Source organism: Sarcophilus harrisii, chromosome 6 (assembly GCF_902635505.1).
Source record: "Sarcophilus harrisii chromosome 6, mSarHar1.11, whole genome shotgun sequence".
Lineage (NCBI taxonomy): Eukaryota > Metazoa > Chordata > Mammalia > Dasyuromorphia > Dasyuridae > Sarcophilus > Sarcophilus harrisii.
Genome location: NC_045431.1, coordinates 7319393 through 7340404, shown reverse-complemented (window position 1 = coordinate 7340404; position 21012 = coordinate 7319393). Strand labels below are relative to the sequence as shown.

The 21012-nt window shown below is 45.2% G+C and overlaps 1 protein-coding gene across 10 annotated transcripts in view; it reads left to right on the top strand.

Moving 5' to 3' along the window:
• Positions 1 to 21012, top strand: part of PROM1 (prominin 1) — a 132180-nt gene that overhangs the window by 3264 nt on the left and 107904 nt on the right. For 8 of the 10 annotated variants that reach the window (XM_031943431.1, XM_031943432.1, XM_031943435.1 and 5 more), the window contains exon 2: positions 5569 to 6033. In XM_031943431.1, coding sequence (XP_031799291.1) covers positions 5811 to 6033 — 223 coding nt within the window. In that variant the 5' untranslated portion in view covers positions 5569 to 5810. Of the gene's footprint in view, positions 1 to 5565; positions 6034 to 21012 lie in introns of all 10 variants that reach the window. The other 2 variants (XM_031943430.1, XM_031943429.1) reach the window with 1 other exon arrangement.

Below are 21012 nucleotides of genomic sequence, written 5' to 3'. Positions count from 1 at the left end.
TCTGCTCTAAAGCTGTCAATAAAACCCTAGTATTGCTTTGACTCCAGTGTAGACCGTAATTTGAAGGTTTAGCTGTGCTCAGACCGTTACTGAATTACCACTGCCCCCCTCCCAGTTCTTAATCTGATCTGGAAGATAAAACAAGACATGAGAACATTGCTGGGAACCAGGCTAGCCTTGGGCAGAATGGAAAAGGGGTGACGTAGCCCCCTCTCGCCCTCTTCCCCTGCGGGTCTCTTCTCCCTCCGGAGGGGCAGCGGGACAACCAGAGCTTAACTTTGCCCTGGGCCACTGATTTTACTTAAAGCTCAGCTCCCTCCTTTGTAAAACAGTTCACCTTAGCTGGCCATTGTCTCTCCCAGCTCCAGGTTAATGATTTTTAAACTTCCTCCACTGCAGCAGCACAGCTGTAAAGCTGTTTACCCCAGGAGCCACTGTTGCCATCTTCCTCCCTCCTCCCACTCCCCGCTGCTTTTGCCGGGGATTCAAAGGCCTGAAACCTTTGTGCTCCTGAAACCAGGTTCCACCGAGTGAGTTTAGTTTTACTCCAGGAATCTTGTGACTGCAGTTTCGAAAGAATTGCTACCATTGGATGTTGGGGGGGGGGGGAGGGGGGATACCTTTTAATTTCATTTAGGATTCAGGAGAGTGCGCTACAGAAAACAAATTTGAAGAGACTAATGCTCAGTAAGTCTGGAAAGCCAGGTGGGCGTTATTTATTTGGTTCCTTCTAAATTAAATACAAGATTAAACACAAGGGCAGGCTTTGTGGCAAGACCAAATCCTTTTTGAATTCATAGCATCTCCCTAAGGAGAGCTATAAGGTAGGTAACTTTGGGGGAGGGGGCACTCCCCAGGTGATTCTATAAAGTGAGAGGACTTTGGGGGCAGGTGTTCCCAGGTAGTGTTATCAGATGGATGCCCATGGAAAAAGGGGAGGCTCAAAGGAGAGGGGAGGACAATTGTTCTGGCTGTTTTTGGAACGGGGTGCCTGTGCTTCGTCTTTTCTGTTGGGCTCAATGTAACCTCACCTATATTCAATGTTTGCTAACCTGGCTGTTTGTGTAGAAGGTGAAGTCACCTTCCCACTGGGAAGACCCAAAACATACACCAAGTTCTGATGCTCCCCAAGGAAACCCCCGAGTGCGAGCGCACACCACAACAGCATGTAATCAGAAGCCTCCAAAACCAAGGTCTTTGTGACCATCGGCTTTGGGAGTGAATTCCAAGCCATTATCCTGAGACTCCCTTGGTTCTTTTATTTTCCTGAAACGGAACAGGTTGCAGGACCCCTGAGGTGCCTTTGCATCTGGTTTCTGGTGCCCTTCCACATCATGGATTTTCTAATTGGGCAGGTCATGACTCGGATGACTTAGCATCCTAAAGCTCATTTTATTTTCTGCCAGTTGCTGAAAATGAGATAACGTTTACCCGCCAGCAAAGCCTATAGTACTTTCTTCCCTCCTGGGTCAATCCCACGTTTATTAAACACCTACCAGGTTCTAGGCTCCTATTTTCAAAGTGCTTACCCCCTCTTGTGAGGAGGATGAGTACACAGGAAGAAAATCCAAAGTCATTTTGTAGGGTATTTGCCAGGATTAGTCCTGTGAAGGAGCTGAACTTTGAAGTAGGGATTCCGCGAATCCGAGGAGAATCGAGTGTCTGGTCCAGATGTGGGGGGCTGAGGCAGCAGGGGAGCCTGGAGACCTCGCTGAGTAGGCAAGTGACAGAACCAGGTTCGGGTTCTCGGAACTTTCCTTTGGCAATTTTGTGGAGGAAAGACTGGACCGGGAAAGGCTGGAGAAGGGAGACCAGTTAGGAAACCGTAGCAAGCCTTGGTGAAGGCCATAACCTTGGGAGGTTGTACCACAAGAGACAGTGTCCACAAAACATGCAGTGACTTGAGGACTGAGAGGTTAGAATTGAGGATGACCGTAAGGGCTTTCAAGCCTGGATGATGGAAAGGCTGAAAGAAGGAAGTGAGGAGAGGAGGCTGCAGGGGGGAAGGTGAAGAGTTCTTTGGGGACTTAGATGGACAAAGGAGTAAGCCCTGCCTCAGGATTCAGAGGACCTTTAACCCATAGAAAAAGGGGGGCAGGTGGGAGAGAGGCAGGATACAAGAGAGGGAGAGAAGAGGGGGTGAAAGGCAAGAGAGGTGGGTGCTGATGAGACATGAATGATGATCTACCGAGAGATCTAGGGGAAACTAGACACCCAGGAGAGGGAGGGGAGAGTCATGAAAGCCTAGAAAAAGATTCACTTAGGAGGAGGGGTATTCGAAATACTGTGTGCTGCTGAGAGATCCCAAAGCATGAGGACGGAGGAGCCATGCTCTGCCAAGTAAGAGATCACTGGAAACCCCAGAGGAAATGGTTTAGTTGACTAAATTTGGAATCCAGAGAGTAAGAAGTGAGAGGGAGTTGAGAATGTTCAGGCAGAAAGCGTAGATGTCTTCTATGGAAGACGGGTTTTGGAAGAAAGATGTGGATGAAATGGGCCATGCTGTAAATTTAAGGGAACTATATTCTCTTCCTTTGAAATATCTCCCCAGAAATAATAACTCTGAGGTCAAAGAAGTGGACCCCCATGGGGAAGTGTTGATTCTATTTCAAAAGGGAGGTCCCACTTGGATGGGGTGATGAGATTAACTATAAACCTCCCACCTCCCGAGATAATCTGATGACAGAACCTATAGGAGACAGGAACGGTGACTCATTCTCCTAATCCCTAAATCACCTCACAGCCTGTGTCTTCTCTACCTCTGAAATAAGGAAAATCGCTGAGCATCCTGACTGCCTAAAGCTGCGTCATTTCAGTCATTTTCAGTGATTCCAACTCTTCGTGACCTCAGTTGGGGTTTTCTTGGCAGGTACTGGAATGGTTTGCCATTTCCTTCCCCAGATCATTTTATAGATGAGAAAACTGAGGTAAACAGGGTTAAATGGCTCACCCAAGGTCATATAGTTAAAACTAAGTGTCCAAAGCCAGATTTTAACTCAGGAAGGTGTCTTTCTGACCCCAGGTCCTGCCCTAAGCCTATGTAACCTCCAATATGTATGTTCTTCAGCAGAGTTGGCTAGCCATCTACCAACTATTCATTAGTTTATGCTAATTAAACTTTTTTATCTTCAAGCCTTGCCTTTAGATTTATTGAACACAAAAGGGCCTAGGTGGGAGAAATAACTCCAGGGCAAACTTTAGGATTTCTCAGCTGAAGAATACTGAAGGAATAGAGAATTCAAAGGAAAGTCTTCCCCCCTGCCCCCCCAAAGGATGGAGATCTAAGAATATTTGTTAGCAATTTGAAAGAATATAGATGAGGATTCAGTGAATAATGGGAGATTAAAAATCAGAGGAAGGGGATGTTCTAAAGTTAGGCAGAAAAGGATCAAAGGCACTTCTAAATGAACTGCTATTAGTCCAGAAAAGGACGACCTTTTCCCCTAGAAGAGGAACAGAGAGAGACAGAGAGAGGGAGAGGAATAGTGTGTGAGTAGGGGGGTGATGTTGAAGTGATTTAAAATGTAAAATTGGAGAATAAGCGGAGCTTTCAACAGATGGCCTCATTTTTTTTACAGTGAAGTGTAAGATGAAATCCTTTGCAGAGAGAAAGAATGATTTGGATATTTGGGAGTTGGGGGCGGGGGGGGGGGGGGGGGGGGGGAGAAAAGGTGAGAATTACCCCTGAGGTTTGTGTGACTGAATCAATCAGAGAAAAATAAAAACATCATGCACCACTGAGATCAGATAACAAATTTGTAGTGCATGGATCTGGTTAGTGCTCTGACTTCATCCATGGGTGTTTGAAAGCTGGGAGGAGAAGCAGAAAAGGCGTATAATAGGGGACAATGTTCCAATTTGGGATTTAAAAAGGTTTGAATAGACTGGGTTCAAGATTTTGAAGGTGAGGCTGGAGCACGGATGATGGCTTGGGAAAACCAGGCTAGAGTTGGACTGACTGGAAGGTGGGGTATGACCTGAGAGTAACAGATGGAAGGACAAGAAATCCTAGTCAGAGGAAGACAGTTTACTCATGGATTGTGAAGATGTGAACACATAAGACCAGATCAAAGAAATGAGCATCTCTGTATGCGATGGGTCAAGGGAACATATAACTCATGGAACTTAAGGTTGATAAGCGAGGGAAGGAGAAACTTTGATTGGAGACGGTAACAAGTGTAAAGACTGAGGCAGAGAGGAAGAGGAAGGGGAAAGAAAGTATAGAAGTGACAGTGAATGATGGGAAAAATGGGGGATCAGGGGGAATGAAGACTCAGGTATAAAATGAGAATCATTGGGCCTCCCCTTCAAACCACCCTCAGATACAGCAACTGTGGAATACTGGCTCTGCCACTTGTATGAATCGTAGCCTCAGTTTCCCTCATCCACAAATTGATGGGGATACTGGATAATCTCCGAGATCCCCTTCAGCTCCAAAATCCAGAAGATATACATTTGAATGGCTTTAACTGGGCTTAATATCAAATGTGACATTGTATGAAAACCACATTTCCCCTTAATAATTAGGGCATTTCAATGGAAAAAAAATTAGAAAAGCAATTGCTAAATAATAAATTCTAATTATGTCTTACTTTTTGGTGTGTGCCCTATATTTTCTTCCTTCCTTCCTTTTAAATGGCAAGGAGGCCTTAGAAACCTGAACAGCCTAAGCAGTTCTGGACCCCTGAGAGCCAGCCCCTCATTCGACCTGCATGGTTCCCTAGGAAATAGAATAGAGATAAAAGGTAGATTTGGAAACTGCCAGGTAGGAATAACAGGAAGCACTTACCTGCTCTCTGGGAGAAATCAAGTGGACCTTCTGCCTGCAGCAAGGGACCCTTCTGAATCCTGGGAGAAAAGCATGGCCAGGGCATATTGTCTGACTTCTTAACGTTCCCAGAATAGCCTCCCGGAATGTCAGAGGCAGAGCGGGAAGGAGCTTTAGAGATCATCCTACATTTTACAGATGAAGGATCTTTAAGGATCTGAGTCCTTCCCTCCACCTCCCTTTTCTCAGCCGCACTACAAACTCCTGTCTGATTTCTAACTTCAACGTGCCCAGACATTTATTAAGGGCTTTTGGGTGCCGGGCTAAGTGCTGGGGATTCAAGCAAGCCGGCCAAGCCTTATCTACCGGGAGCTCAGACTCTAATGGGAAAACCATTATTGCAGAGGGCAGCTTGGGGAGTGAGAGGAAGGTTTGGTTCTGAGGTAGAAGCTTCTCTCTCTTTCTCTCAGAGCAAGCATCCTAGAGCCGGGGTCCAGCCCTTTCTTCCACACTCACCCAAGGTCTGGGGGAGCCCTCCAGAGTCACTTAGCTCTGGACTTTGTTTCCTCATTTGTAAATGAAGGGCTCCCATCTCTAGGAATTGTTTTGAAGGTTCTTTGTAAATCACCTGACCAACTAAAGCCTTTGGAAATGGAGGCTATTGTTATGCATGTTTACCTTACCTGAATGGGACTGAGCTTTCCTGTAACTTAGGTGGGAACCTCTCCCTTAGGTGGAGAGCCTCCCAGGGGGAGGATGTGGTATTAAGCTTTTTTTTTTCCTTATCTCTTTGCCAGCAGGGTTGGTGTCCCGTCTCACTCCTAGGAAAGACCTCCTCCTTCAGCTCCGAGCAGATGCCCCCTTAATCCGGGGAGGAGGAGGAGCAGCAGCCGCCTGGGAAGCCTGATGAACACACCTGCCCATGCCACTGGTCTGCTTCACAGAAAGCCGGCTCGCCACCTGCCAGAAACATTTCCCAGCTTCAGGAGCAGAAGCGAGCCCCCCCAACCCCTCCCTCATGTTTTCTGAATCTTGTTAAACTATGGCTCTCGTCCTCTGCTTACCGCTGCTGCTGGCGCTGCTCCGAGGGCCCGTTTCCGAGGCGCAGGCTGGGCCCCGGACCACCCCGGGAACGCTGGACTTGGGCTACCTCCCTGCTGGCAACTATGAGACTAACATACAAGTCGATTCGGGGCCCATCGAAATTTTGTTCCGAGTTGTCCGAGCCTTCCTTTTTGTGGTGCAGCCCAACCCTTTCCCTGAAGGTAAGTGACTCCCCCTTTTCCTCTTTCCCCCCAAGTCAGGAGTCTAGAACTAGTTCTAGCAGGATGGACAAAAGCAAAATGCGTTGAAATGGGTTAAGTGTCTTGGACCACAAGACGTGGAGAAGCAGGATGTCAGACTCAGGATGGGGGCTTTTATCTTGGGGGGGGGGTTCTTTGGCTTATTGTTGGGGAGTAAATTTATTTGGGGGTGTACGTGTAGAAACTCAAGTGTGGAAACGAGTATTCATTCATTTTACTTAAAGATGAACTGCATAATGTTGTGCCCTGGTGGTTAAAATTTAACTCCATGGATCAAGTGTTAGACTTTGCTTTCGGCAAGGGGAGTCCGGGCTAAGCTTGTTTAGTCGCTCAGGTGTTAAATGGGATGCATGTCCATATGAGTGGTAAACAGTCTGGACTGTGGGGGAAGGGGATGGTCTGGCTAACTTGGGGGGTTTGTACTTCATTTGGGCACATATTAGCTGCATCATGTTGGGCCCATCTTCTTAATCCTATCCCCTTAAAGTAGTTGATGATTATATTTGTGGGGATGAGATTATAAATTAAAAATGGCCAGTGAGAGGCATGGAATTTGCAAATAAAATTGCTTTTGTTTTTAGCTTACCTCTCCCTTCCCATTGCACTTAAAGGTTTCCTTATAGTCATTATGCTTTATTTTTTAAAGCAGTTTCCTTTTCATTTGAGGAGTTGCCAGACTATTTGGACTATTTTGAGGGGTTGTCATTGGTGCATGTTTTGAAAAGCCTTTTCATTAAATGGGCAGGAATTCCCATTTCAAAAATTATATAAAACAAGTCAGCCATTTGTCTTCAGATGTGAGTGTATACAAATACCCTTAGTAAACTATTATTTGGTATTCTTTTTAATGGAAAAAATATGGTTTTCTTAATTAAAAGTCCACTTTTTTCCCTACTTTTAATATACAAACTTCTCTGCTACTCTGACCTGGCACTGGAACTATATAAATATATACAGAAAGAGAAAAGGACAGACAGAGACAGAGAGAGAGACAGAGAGACACATATACACACACACAGACACACATACAAAGAGAGACACACAGAGAGAGACAGCGAGAGAGAGAGACAGAGAGACAGACAGACAGACAGAGAGACAAAGAGAGAGATGGAGACAGAAAGACAGAGAGAGAGATTAAACAAAATTTGTCCTAATTCCATGCCCCAGGGGTAGGTAGTGTATATGTTGGAACAGAAGATATCTAGCCACTGGGACAATGAAGTGAAAGTTGTTCACTCACTTGTTCAAGATTTAGAGTTCTAGGAAAAAGGATCACTTTGAACACAGTGTCTATTTTTAATTAAAGAAAGTGGAGATAACAAGTCAGACGTTTATGTTGCTACATTAATATTCAGATACAACACTATAATCATCAGAAGAAAAGGAAAACAAATTATGAATAAAAAAAGAAGTTTATGCATAATAAACACTATGTGCTAACAAGTTATTTCTGAATAGTTTCCAGTTTCTTGAGGTTTTTTTTCCCCTAAGTATGAATATTGTAGATTAAGAAACTGTAGCTCTATGTGGTCTCTGTAATTTGTCTCTCTTTCTTGAGGGGAAAATAAAGATGCTGGGAATTTGCTAATGGAGAAGAATGCTACTTTATTTGAACTTTGTAGAGCTCCCTCCCTTCCCCCCAAGAATTGGTTCCTGTGTAGTATTCTTAGGCATATCATGTAATTAGCTAATCCCATAATCTTTCTTTCCATATGTTGTTCCATTTTACTGTCTCTGTTTTTAATGGGAAGGCTACTTCGTAATTTGTTTTTCAAGAGCGTACTGATTTTTAGTTTTCAGTGCATGTGCTAAAGCTAGAAGGCAGCTTTTGGCAGCCCATAAAGCTTTAGATGCACTCTGGAGTGTATATAACTCGAGTCTGCTGTTAATTAGACTGGGGCTTCAGAAGAACTTCAGTCTGAATATAATCTGTGAGCTTTGGCCCAGTTTATTTCTTAATCTTCATCGATATTTTTGTCTTCCAGTTTCAAAAAAAGGAAGTCCCAAATGTTTTAGCATCAGCCTAGAAAACTGAAGGAAAAAACATTGCTTAGATTGTGTTAAATAATCTGTTGTTGAAAAGGTGACCACTTAACCAACTTGTTTCCCTGATCCATTGTTTTTTTATAAGTTTGATTGTTTATATGTAATATTGACCAAGTACACCACACTTCAAAGGACAGACGGGAGAGAGAGCTTTTACCTTCTGGGATCCTGCAATAAAGAAAGGGCCGCATAAATGGATAAAATGCTCAATAAGCTTCAGTAGCTCACTATTACCTCTGTATAAAATACCCACTCTTTTACCTGGTATTTTAAGCATAGTCTCGTTCCAGCCTCTCTATACTATCACATATCTTCCCATTCCCAAAGATCTTCCCATCGTTCCAGCTCTACTGATCTAGCTACCCCTGGTCAATAGACTTTGTCCCTTGCCTTTGTGTGCTTGGGCTGTTCCCTATTCCCCCAATACATTTTGGGTTGTATTCCTCTTCTCTGCCATTTTGGAATGGCCTTTTCCGCAACTGTAAGGTCACATCTCACTGAAATCACACTATTTTCTATTTGCTTAATCGCACGTGTGTTAGTTGGCTCTTGGAGAGTAAGAACTTTTTCATTTTTTGCATGTATTCTCAGTGTCTGCCTTTGGTGTCTGGGATATAGGGGAATATTGTTCTTTGTCCCTCGTTCTCAAAGACCATGACCTCAGGGAAGTGACATCCGAGGGAGGGGGGCTGGGCAAGGTCTCTGGCCTCATTTTCCCCTCCAGAGCCATTTGGGTCCAGTGGCCAGAGAGAGATCAGGATGATGGAGATGGTCCTGGATGCAGTGGGAGATCTCTGCTTTTTTTTTTGGCAGGGAGGGGGAAGCTAGGGAAAGGATGAGTGGAGAGAATAAAGGAAGGATCCTTAAAGGTGGGTAAGTGGGTTAACTAATATTTAAGTAGTGAGTCTGAAAGACTGGTTCAAATCTTGCCACTCTTTCTAGTTGTGACTGGACAAATCATTTTGATTACTCCTTATCTGTTAGATGGAGATACTAATGCTTAGAGTGCCTACCTCCTAGGGTTACTGTGGTACTTAAATGAGATAATATATTAATAATAATAATAATAATAATAATCACTAGCACTTATAGTATTCAAAGGTTTTCTAATATGGGAAATAGATGCTGTTATTATTCCCATTTTAACATACAAGAAAATTGAAGGGGAGGTCAAAGTCCTTGTTTATATTCACATAAGTAGGAAGTGGAGGAAGCTGGATTTAAAGGTCTTCCTAGCTCAAAGCCCAGCGCCCTGACTACCGTACCAGCTGGTTATATATTAATTAGCCTGCAGTTCAGTTATTGCTTTGGAAGAGTCCCCGGGAAGACATGTTTAAGTCGTGTTCCCAGCCTCAGGAAGCCAAGTCTCTGAGGCAGACGCCTTACCTGCTGTGCTGCGCTCCCAGCTTTCTGGGGCTCTGAGAATTTGGTAGAACGCTTGCTGACCTGCACAGGGGAAGGGCTTGTCGTCACTGGGAGTCCCCTACGCTAATCAGTCCTCAAGTCAAGTCAGTGGTTGGAGGCACCGTGTACGGTTCTTCAAGTTTTTGCCAAGTGCTTTGCAAACACTCTGTCCCAGAGGCCCACGGCTCGAGGAGTGTTAAGGACGTGGATCTGGTGGCAAAGGGCCCAGACCGACCCTCGGGTTCCCGAGCAGAGCCCGAGAACCTTTGATTGGAGACCTCAATGAGGGCGGACACCCACTGGCTCCCCAGCGGCCCTCGGGGCCCTTGGGCACTTTCTGGACGCTGGGCTTGTGGGAAAGCAGAAACGGGGGTGATCACGGCTCTCACTCGGGATGCTGAGCGTATGTCCCTCTGCCCTAGCTTGTGGGAGGGACTGATAAAGCACAGCTGGGGGGTGGGGGCAACTTGCTTTGCTCCTCTGTTTGTGTGGGGATCCCCAGGAGGAGCTGAGCACATCCATGGCCTTTGGGAGGCAGACTCGGGGACGTGAGACCGTGTGTAAGTAACTGAAGGGCCCCCTGCGGAACAGGGGCTGCTTTGGGTCAGTTTGGCCCCGCAGGGGTCAGAGGCAGAACGTGGAGCAACAGGTGACGTTGCAGAGAGCCAAGTGTGAGCCAGCGCTGCCCTGGAACTGGCCCCTCCTCAGAGGCAGCAGCAGGAGCCAGAGGCCATCGTGGAGATGCCTTTCTTCAGACTCCACCGAGCTTTCCCTGCCATCAAACCTAACACTGCTGTTCCTGCTCTTCCAGGAGCACCCAAAGCCTCGTTCTGCTTCCACTGTGGGTGCTTGGACGTGACCAGGACCTTCTTAAGCCATTTCTTTCCACGGGTTAAACATCACCAGCCCTTTCCATTGGCCTCCATGTTGTCTGGACTCCATCTGGATTAAGGGACTCCTTAAGCTCCAGTGCCCAGAGCTAGACCGCAGAGAGGAGATGTGGGTGAGGGCAGAGGGGGTCGTCTCCTTGTCTCTGGAAGCCCCGCTTTTCTCCCTGCAGCCCGCAGGCCACTGACTCATGGCAGGCTCCATCAAAGCCCAGGTTTCCCCCGATAAACTGCTTGCTCCCTCATGCGGTCCTTAGGGAACTGAAGTTTGAACCTAAGTTAAAGACTTTAGCAGGAGAGGAAAGGACTCTGGACTTGACCTGAATGAGAGTCTGCGGCCCAGGGGCAGAAGCCCGACTTTCTGTTCTGGGTCCGCAGCCCCCCAATCCAGGGCTTCTCCTGGCGGGGGCCGTTCCCTCCGGCCGGACAGCGAGTTACTGTGGAAACGGGGCGACTATTTACATAGCAACAGTCTGTTCCGCACCAGACAGTCTGGACAGCGGCCATGCTATCCAGTTAGGTGCCGGTGAAGGAGTCTGTAAGCTATGACGCCAGCTAACTGCCAGCTAACTTTGTCTCCTACTTGCCTCCTCCATTTCTACATCATCTAATCCTCTGTATTGTCTTCTCCAGACTGTGGGACTGTGACACCATCAAATCCTAAGAAAGACCGCCTGGCCGGGTAGTATGAGGAGTGGGGCTGTGGGGACACAATCCCTTCCTCCCTATGCTGGCAGCGTCCAGCACCGGCTCCACTGCAGCGGTGGCTACTGGGCCCTCTCCCCTCACCCCCTGCCCGCCACAGCTGTAGGGACAGATGCAGTCTAAGGGAGGGCTGGGAAGCAGCAGCTGCAAGGGAGGCCAGACAGGGCTGAGGAGGCGGGGGCCTCAGGGCTCTCTGGGGGCCTCTGAGGGCTGGCCAGCTGCGGGGTGAGACAGAAGCAGGCTGAGGATGAGGAAGAGGAGTGAAATCCAGCCTTCGGTGACTAGTAAAAGAACTAGCCGTTCTGTGTCTTTAACCTCGGTCTGCCTTGGTTTCCCCAACGATTGTATGGAGATAATATCACCATCCATATCCCAGGGTCGGTGCGTTAGCAAAGAGCCTGGCACTAGTAATTGCTATATAAACAATAGCTATAAGGGGGATGATGAGGATGGACAATGATGGAGGCAGAAAATGGGAGGTGGGAAATCAGGGATTTGGGGTCTCCATTAGCTCCTGAGCCGACTCCTCACCATTTGGTTTGTGGAGAAAAAGAGTAGATATTGAAGCTTCATACCCTAAACAGATTTCCGTGCTCCCTGTGGACCATGAATCCCTGGGCTAAGCCATTGAAGAACTTTCTCTAAGATTCTGGCTAAAAGTGGCTGCTGACCCAGTCTGAGCTGCTTATAAGTCTCCCGGAGCTCCGGGTGAGCAAAGGGGACTGGGGAGGCACTCGAGTGGCCCGGAAGATCTCTAAGGTGGCTAGTTATCCAGAGCCCACTTGTAAAGAGGGACTGGGTCATTCCCTTCTGAGACCCGTCAGAAAACCACCTTCCCCTTGTAGTCAGCTGGGGACCAGCTAGACAAAGATTGGATCTTTGGGAGAACAGTTTTGGCTTCTTCTGAGAAAAACAAGGAAAAAATGATTCTCAAAAACTGACTTATAAAAAGAGTTTAGAATCCAAGTGGTGCATCCAGCATCTTCCTTTCACGGAAGGCTTTCGGGAGGAAAGAGAGAGGGAGGGAAGGGAGAGAGAGAAAACACTTAATTAGCATCGAATGTCCTAGTGATAGAGGTAGAAATGCAAAGCTTTAACAATCCCTGCCCTCAGGGAGTTTACTTTCTAACCTGGGAAGTCCCCATTTAGGAGAAGTGACCCTGCTGGATAAAGTGAAAGGAAATTCACCCGAGGCCAGACTGGAAGGGGGCCAAAGATAAGGTGGTAGCCAGAGCTGCCCAAGCCTTGGGTCTGACCCTGATGGTCACTGAATGCTTATTGAGGTCAAACTCCAAAGCTTAATAATATAACAGACTTACCTAACTTTTATCCTCATGAATCCCTTTAAATAATGCTCCACTCGATTTATATTTTCAATCTCATTCCATCTGTTTTGGGGGAAGAGATGCAGTTAAGCTTAAGAAATGGAGCCATGAGTATATGGAGGGAAGCCCAATGGAGCAAATTGTGAGATAAATTATTTAAAGGCTCTTACTAAACACACACACAACTTGGAGTGGAGTGAAAAGACCATGAAATTTAGACTTTGGGGATATGATTTTGTTCTCTATGAGACACATGAGCTCACTTAACTTCATTGGGCCTCCATCATCCTAAAGATGAATTCAATCTCTAAGGTTATTTCAAGCTATATAAATGCTACCATCCCACGGGTTAGAATACAGATGCCTTGTTAACCGTTTCTCTAACTCCCTACCTTGCAACAACTCCCCTGTTAATACCTGCTGATATGACTTTTATTATTGCAACTTCTAACTCACAGAGGTGATACCTATTTCTCTGCCTTAACCAATCAGTGGCTCCTTAATACCATGATAGAAGCTTTTGTCAACCATTCTCTTTGGGAGGGGGAAAAACCCTCAAAATTGTCTTTGCAAACATCTAAACACTACTTTTCTCCAAGGGTTCAAATCGTGCCTTCTCACACTTCCAACAAAAAGGAGAAAGAAATTTTCTCAAAGACGCCGCTGGTCATTTTTCCTTCCTAAATACTGTGGATGTGGAAAATGTCTACTTTTCAGTCTGGTTTTATAGCTCAATAAATGAGATCACTGCCCTGTAGTGATCTCGCGGGAGATGACTTACTCATCTCCCTTATTCTGCTGAGCTGCAAAAGTCCAACACAGACAAATGCGAAGATCTGTTGTGATTATTAAGGATGTACCTGTGTGGATATTAAACCACAATCCACTTCTTCATACAATCTATTGGGTGTTTTATAAACTGGTAAGTCAAAATGGGCACCCCTCAATGAAACCATTTATAGTTACTCTTATACAACCAACTTATTCCCACAATTCAGGGATGAAGTCTTTTATTTTGCCAGAATTAGCCGGATAGTAGGTTTGTTTAGCTTGATTGCTATTTAGATCTCCTTTAAGTTAGATGGATCCGGGACTGAACTCTCCATTATTTTTCCTAATCTCTCTGTGCCCCTTTCCTTTTTCCTCCCGTCTGTCTCGCCCAAATTTCCTGTTTTAATCCTTTACGCCACCATTCTTCCAAGCTCGAAGTCTTGGGAGCTATTTTCGATTCCTCCCCACCCCCGACTGACCTTGAACCAGTCACCGAGTCCTATAAATTCTCCCTTCCAAAAATGCCTCCTTGTACTTGGACCACATGATCTAAATTCTGTAGGGAACGGTCAACCTGCTGTTTTGATTTTTGTCTCACGAATCCAGAATTACTTAATTCAAACTGAAGGTAGTTTGATCTTGAGGAAAGAAGACAGTGACTTCACAGGGTTAGCTTTCTTTAAGTGTTAGAAGGATTTCCATGGACAAGAGGGAGTATTTGTTCATTTGGGACCTGGAAGAGAGGAGGAGGAGGAGTGTATGGACCCTGGATCAGACCAAATCTAGACTTGGTGTGGAAAAGCTTCCTAACAATTGGGATTCCATCCCTAAGTAGAATGGGCTGCTCTGGGAAATACTGGCTTCTCACTGGAAGCCTTCAAGATTCTTTTTTTGGATATGGATGGGACAAGATGTCCATGGTAATTCAACCCCTGGAAAACTCTGTAATTTGTGGGTAGCTAGATGATAAAATGGATGGTTGTCATTTGAAATTGTAAAAATACTTAAATTTTGCTTTCTTTAAAAAAAAAAAAAACAATGCACAAGTGAAATGTATATCTCCATAATAATGATAGCTGATGTTTTTGTAGTGCTAAGTATCAGCCGAGCCTTCTACTAAGTACAAACATTTTCTTATTGGATCCACACAAGTCTGAGAGGTAGATAGAGCCTTTCTGAAGCTGGACTTTCTTGTTCAAAAAAGTATGGAGACACCTGCCAATATAAACTGTAAGACAAGGACAATTTCACTTCTCTATCTCTATTATCCAGTCCAGGGCTGGAAAATGTTAAACACTTAACAAGCCTTGTTAATTGGCTGCCTGAAATTTATGGTCCGGAAAAATTGATAAGTGACTTGCCTAGGGTCATATAACGTGTCAAAAATGGGATGTAAGGGACCCCTGGGCCTCCCCCTCCCCAGCTGCATCCTTAGGATTTCTGCATCTTTCTCCTCCACCCTGTAAATGAATTATCTTTTATTTGTTGCTTCTAATGAGAGTGTGGGTCCCTTCAAAGCCAGGACTCTCCACCTCTGGGTTCTGGTCCCCTGGGCATAAATGCTTAGTGAATGCACTTTCAATTCCACTATTCTTTTGTGGGGAAACCAGCTTTCAATCCCTCACTCCCGGCTGGGATTGAATAACAGTAAACAAATAGCTCTAGAAAAGGGTTTATAAATTCTGTTCCTATCTGGCTTGTGGGCTTTTAAATATTGAGCTCCTTTGAATTCATCTTATCTATCTCACACATGCCTTCCTAGGGCAAACTGAGTGCATATGGGCTGTAGGGAAGGAAGGCAGGGATTCTGTCTCATCACACAGATTTAGCCAAAGACCCATGGAGGCAGCCCAGGCCCGGGCAGACTGCGGGCTCCCGGGGAGGGGGGGGGGTGCAGGGAGCTAGCCCCCAGGGTTACTTGTAAGCCTGTGGTGCATTGGGTAGATTGTCAGATGGAGACCTGGACTTCTTCCTAGGGTCACTGCAGTGGGTCACTTGGGGCCACAACTTCCTCCTCTATGAGGGAGAAAGCACTTCTCCCCTGGTGATTATGGGAAAGTGCTATACAAAGGATTGCTTCCTGTAAATAAACACGAGGTGCCCTTGTTGTTGACTTAATTCTGGTTAAAGTGTTTACTCACCCAGCCTGGCTGTGTAGGAAATTGTATTGAGTAAACCACACGAAGGAGGAGGGGGCAGCTGATTGCCAGCTTCTATGGGCAGGGCATGTGCTTTCCCGAAGGGGACGTCCATCCTAAGGCGCCTTTGTCCCCTGAAGGGGCCCAGCTTGGCTTCTGGACTGTCTCTTAGCTACCTTATCTCTAATGTAGAAATTCTAATTCTATATAACTGGGTGACAGAACTTGGACCTAGACGTGAGTTCAAAACCACCCCCTAAATTTAGCAACTCTCCTTGGGCAAGATATTTGATCTTTGCCTCAGTTTCCTTATCTGCAAAATGGACACCTGCCTCCTGAGGACAAAATGTGATAATATTTGCAAAATGCTTCATAAACCCAGTAGCCAAGGAGAGCAGTGGATAGTGCTGAAGTTTTAATCAGGAAAATGAGAGTTCAAATCCTGCTGAAGTTAGCTAATTCCTTAAGGGTGAGGGTCTGGGTTGGAGTTTGAGCACAGTGTGACCCAGGATAAATCATTTAATCTCAAGTTTCCTCTTCCTAAAATGAGAGAGCCGGACTAAGATGCCCCCAAACCTCCCTGGCTGATTTTTTAGCAAGTCCTCTTATCTGTACAACTTCCATCATAATCCACCTATATTATTGGATTTTCTGAGAAATGGGCCATTTAAATGCTACCTGGCCCCGGTAGTGTTAGCTTCTATTGAGAAAATGAGTGTAAGATACTTGGAAATGTGCTGATGTGAGGGCTGTTTGGTTACATAATTAAATCATATTTATTCTAATTTAGGAGCTGGTTGCTCTCCAGTTGGAAAAGACCTTAGGAACCATCCAGTTCTCTCATTTTAGGAGGATATCACACTGTATAGCAGAGCTAAGACTCTGTTAGATCCCCCACGCTTAAATCTGACGCTCTTTCCCTCCATACATATGGTGGAAAGTGATCGGTCTCTTCTGGGTGGACCCTGCTGAGAAGGTCTTGCCTTTTGGTAAGCCAGAGTTTGGTTCTTTCTTCTATATATTCCTGCTAAGAGGAACATGGACCTGTTATTGTGAACTGGTTAGAGAAAATCTAAGAGAAAATCAAGAACTATAGCAGGCCTCCGGAGAGCACTGGGCATCTTGGGGACTTTCTGAGCCATCCCATTTGTCACTGATCCCTGGGCAGAGGGTTTGAGGGCAGGAGGAGCTGGCTCAGTAGAATGATTCTGGCGATGAAATATTGCCAAAGAATGGTTCCCATGTACGCTTGGCAGGTAGATAGAAAATGTCACATCGCGTTGCAGATACTGGTTGGAGTCCACGGTTCTGGGCTTTCGAGGTCTGTGCTGGACCCATAAGACCTGCTGCTTCTCAGGGATGCCTGGGAGCCAAGCATCCAACTACATCGTCTGGTTTGCTGCTTCCCTGTCACTGCTGCCCACGGTACCAGAAAAGCCTGGCGTGTTAGTGGTCATCAGCAATGGACAAGCCCCACAGAAAGGGGCCCCAGTCAAACTGGTTTCAGGCTAAAATCTGATATGGAGATACCAGAACCACTCCTCTACCAGGAAGCTTAATCCATCTGATCTTTGGGTCACATGTGGTGATTAAATCTAAGATGCATCCAGTTAAACTACAGAGAGATTGAGAAAACTTTCCCTCCAAGTCCAATGTGTAAAAACAAATATGATTAGCAATAAATATGATTACATAGCAGAAAGAGCTACGTAAATCGAGGAGCTTTCCTGGTCTTGTTGGAATAAAACAAGAAAAAAGATTTAGAAGGACCAGAAAGTGAATTATCAGGCTTAAGAAATTATGTTATTAGGTTCTTGGCTCCCAAGTATTTATTTTTGTACCCTGGTCTGTTGGGACGATACGGGGTTCTGATCCCTCAGAGAAAAAGTGTTGGTGAATCATGTAGACGTGTACAAGGGACAATGGAGGTCAGCAGGCTTGGGGGAATTAGCAGAGATTTCATGAGAAGGCAGCACCATAGGTGGATAGTGTTGACCTGGAATCAGGAGACAGGTTCCAATTCTACCTCAGATCACTTAATTTCCTTGGGTATCAGCTTCCTCTTTTAAATGAGTGTGTTGGCCATCCAGTTCTAAATCCATGATCTTCTGTCTTTAAGAGCTTTGCTCATCATTCATCAGTTTTCCCATGATCCCATAATGGGTTACTAAGAGAACTAGAACTAGAATCCAGATCACTGGGCTTCCCATCCAAGGCTCTTTGTACCATGTCTAATTAAATTAAATTACTTTTTTACATAATTATTTATTGAATGAATGCTAAGAAGCTAAATGGATTGATGGCAAGATAAATTTTGCCTGCATTTACTGGGCAGACTTATAGTTTTAGGTAGAAGGTTGGTACCATTAAAAACATCAGACAATTTAAATCAACCAACAGGGTTTTAAGCATCCATTTTTGTACCAGGCGCTATACTAGATGCTAGGGATCCATATAAAATTTTCCAATGAGGTGTTCCTGACAGCTCTGCTGTTCGGTTCTGGGACAAGCTTGTTTTCCATTTGCATTGTCTGTCTAAGATGTTTGTATAGCTCTGTGGGATGCTCATTAATATCTGAATAAAAGCGATTCTACATCCACTTGGTTTTTCCTGTGTAGATTGTTAGGCCAAATACTTGAATGATTTGGGACATTTCATACGTATACATATATATGTATGTATGTATATATATTCAGATTCTTTAAACTTTTCTTCATTACCTTTATTTTCTAATTTATTCCATGTATAATATATAATAAATAAAAAGATATGGAATAATACATAAATATATATATGGAATAAATTAGAAAAGAAAGGTAAAAATAAAATACTAATCATATTTGTTTTGACATGTTGGACTTGGAGGGAAAGTTTTCTCAATCTCTCTGTAATTTAACTGGATGCATCTTAGTTTTAATCACCACATGTGACCCAAAGATCAGATAGATTAAGCTTCCTGGTAGAGGAGTCGTTCTGGTATCTCCATATCAGATTTTAGCCTGAAACCAGTTTGACTGGAGCCCCTTTCTGTGGGACTTGTCCATTGCTTTTCTGATCCCGAAGAAAAGTTTAAAGACTCTGACTGCTGCAGGCTAGCATTTTAAGTAAACTGGTCACAAGAGACTTGTCCTCAAGGACATGAAGATGGTTGAATAAAAAAAAAATGGAGGCAGCTGGTCAGCATCTTCATTGAGGAGCAACAAAGAGAGAGAGAGAGAGAGAGAGAGAGAGAGAGAGAGAGAGAGAGAATGGGTTTACAATTTAGCAGCAGGACAGCTATCAGGGCTTGTTCTCAGAGCTGAAAACCTTTACTTTTAGAAGGGGATTTATTGAAGGAGATTGTGAAATGTTCTTCCCCGGAGAGCTTTAAGCCGAGCCAACTACCTGGCAGTCTGGGATGTTTTACTGGCACTGGAAGTGGAAACGGCTTTTAGTTTGTAATTCAGTAAACTTGAAAATGCACCCGCTTGGGGGAAGTAGCTTTTGGTGGGCCCCCTATCAAACGATCATTTAACCTTCACAAACTGACCCTATGGTTCCTGTAGCCAGTGGGATAATGCAGCCCTGGTGCGCCTTTCCAAGTGGATTTGTGTTCAGCAGGCCGGAGCCGGCTGCCCCAGTGCTCGGGAATCTCTGCATGTTGCTTTCTTATGCTTTTCTCCAGATTTCCTTGGCATTTCCACAACCTCCAGCCAGGGGTGCAGCTCCAGGTCCTGGCTTTGTTGGGGGGATGGCAACAGGAGGAGGCTGCGGTGAGCATTCCACTCTCTGAGACCAAAAGGAAGGCTCCTCCAGGGAGGTTCCCAGGGGATCTGAGGGCTGGCTTGGAGAAGGGACACGGGGACACAGTCATGGCAAGGAAGGTGACTTTAGGCTGTGATGGCAGCTTATTCAAGGAGGTGGGTGCAAGGAAGATGCTTCTCATGTGTATTCCTGAAGAGGAGTGAATTATAGGCAAGTTAATGAATACGTGCAAGTTATCAGGATTGGTAGGAAAGGCTGCCATGTTGGATAGAAAATTGTTCTCAGAGCCAGGAAGACCTGGGTTAGGGTTTCAGCCTCAGTGCCAAAGGCAAGGCTCTGATTTGGTTAGTGATGGATCTGAACCAGAGGAAAGGATTTCCATTCTGGAAGTCCTTTACAAGTCTACTCCCCATTCTTTCCCCCAACACAAAGGGCCTGGAGACTGCTGAGTATCTGTCCTGCAGCCTAGGCCAGATCAGTTGGAGGATCTCATCATTTTGGCCACAGGGGAATAAAACTGGAGAGTATGGCGGCCTACCCAGCCCCTCCTCCTAAGGCACAGAGGGCTCGCCATCTGCATTTTTGGTGAAAGGAAGCCCGACACTGGCCAAGCTACAGATCCTCCACATGTTCCGATGTTCTCAGGTCCGGTGGTCAGGGATGCAGAGATGGAGGAGCAGGGAGCTCACCTTCTAGGAGGAGGACATTCTAATAACTTGCACAGAGATGCTTTTTTTGAGCACAGTAAAGTCACAAAATGCTAAGATAGTTTCCAAGACTTCCATTTCACTTTGCATCAGGAAGTTCAAAAATGGTTTCATGAAAAATATTGCAATTAACCTGCCATTTAAAGGTAGTATAGGATGCAAACCAAGAGATGGGGAAGAGGAGAGGGTAGGGCTTGGGGGTGACCTAAGGATTTTTAAGACCCAGGAAGAAATGCAGAGAAATGGGAAAGAGAGAAATGGGAAATGCCTACAGCAGTGAAGACCATCTTAGTCTGAAAAATCTGTTTTGCGGGTCTGCCTTTTGTTGAGTGATTTCTGTCAAGGATGGTCTCCTCCTCCCTCAGGCTTCAGTCTGTGCCTTTTCAGAATCCTCTTTATGGAACGTTGCTGTGATGGAAACATTTACCTTCCCTGTAAACCCCTGATTCCTCCTCCCCTACACACTGGGACAAGCACATGTGAGCCAGAATTCAGGGAGCAGTAAAGATGAGTTGTGCAAAAGTTGTTCGAAGGCTAAGTCCTTGCTAGATTGCAGAAAGCATTGAATGTCTGCCTCATAAATGTCCTTTTCTCTTTATGAGGGAGCCATTTAGCCATCGCTGAGAACAGATTAGTTTGTAAAACTTACAGCTGTACAAGAATCATGGTCTTTACTATTCAATCCACAACCCTTTTCTTCTAGGTGTCCTTCAGCCCCAGAATGCCCTTTTTATTCAAACAACCAACACTCATGTAATTTTCCCAGGTAGAAAACTTTCAAACAAGGATTAAAGGGATAGTCTTGGCTCCCATGGTCAAATTGGCTTTTGGTTTTAGGTTGATTCTTCTATCACTCACTGTTCCTAGAGATTCCCAATTGGGAAATATTGTTTGAAACTACTTAAGGGGACTGGGAGTTTTGGAATAAGGGATTGTCACAGAAGCTTTAAGGCCCCCCTAAAGAAACATCAAGTGGCCAACCAGCCATCTCCCACTGGCCTCACTGAAATCTGAGTCTGTCTGACTTGGATCTTGTCCAAAACAAGTCACTAAAAGTGCTTGAAGACTGTTTATACTTCAGTCTCATTTATATCTCAGTCCCATTAAATTGACCAAATATTTATTGAGTGCTTCTTGTGTATCTGTTACAGTATAAGCAAAAACTTATTTCTGTCCCAGCGAGTCAGGAGTCCTGGACACCAGTGTGATCTC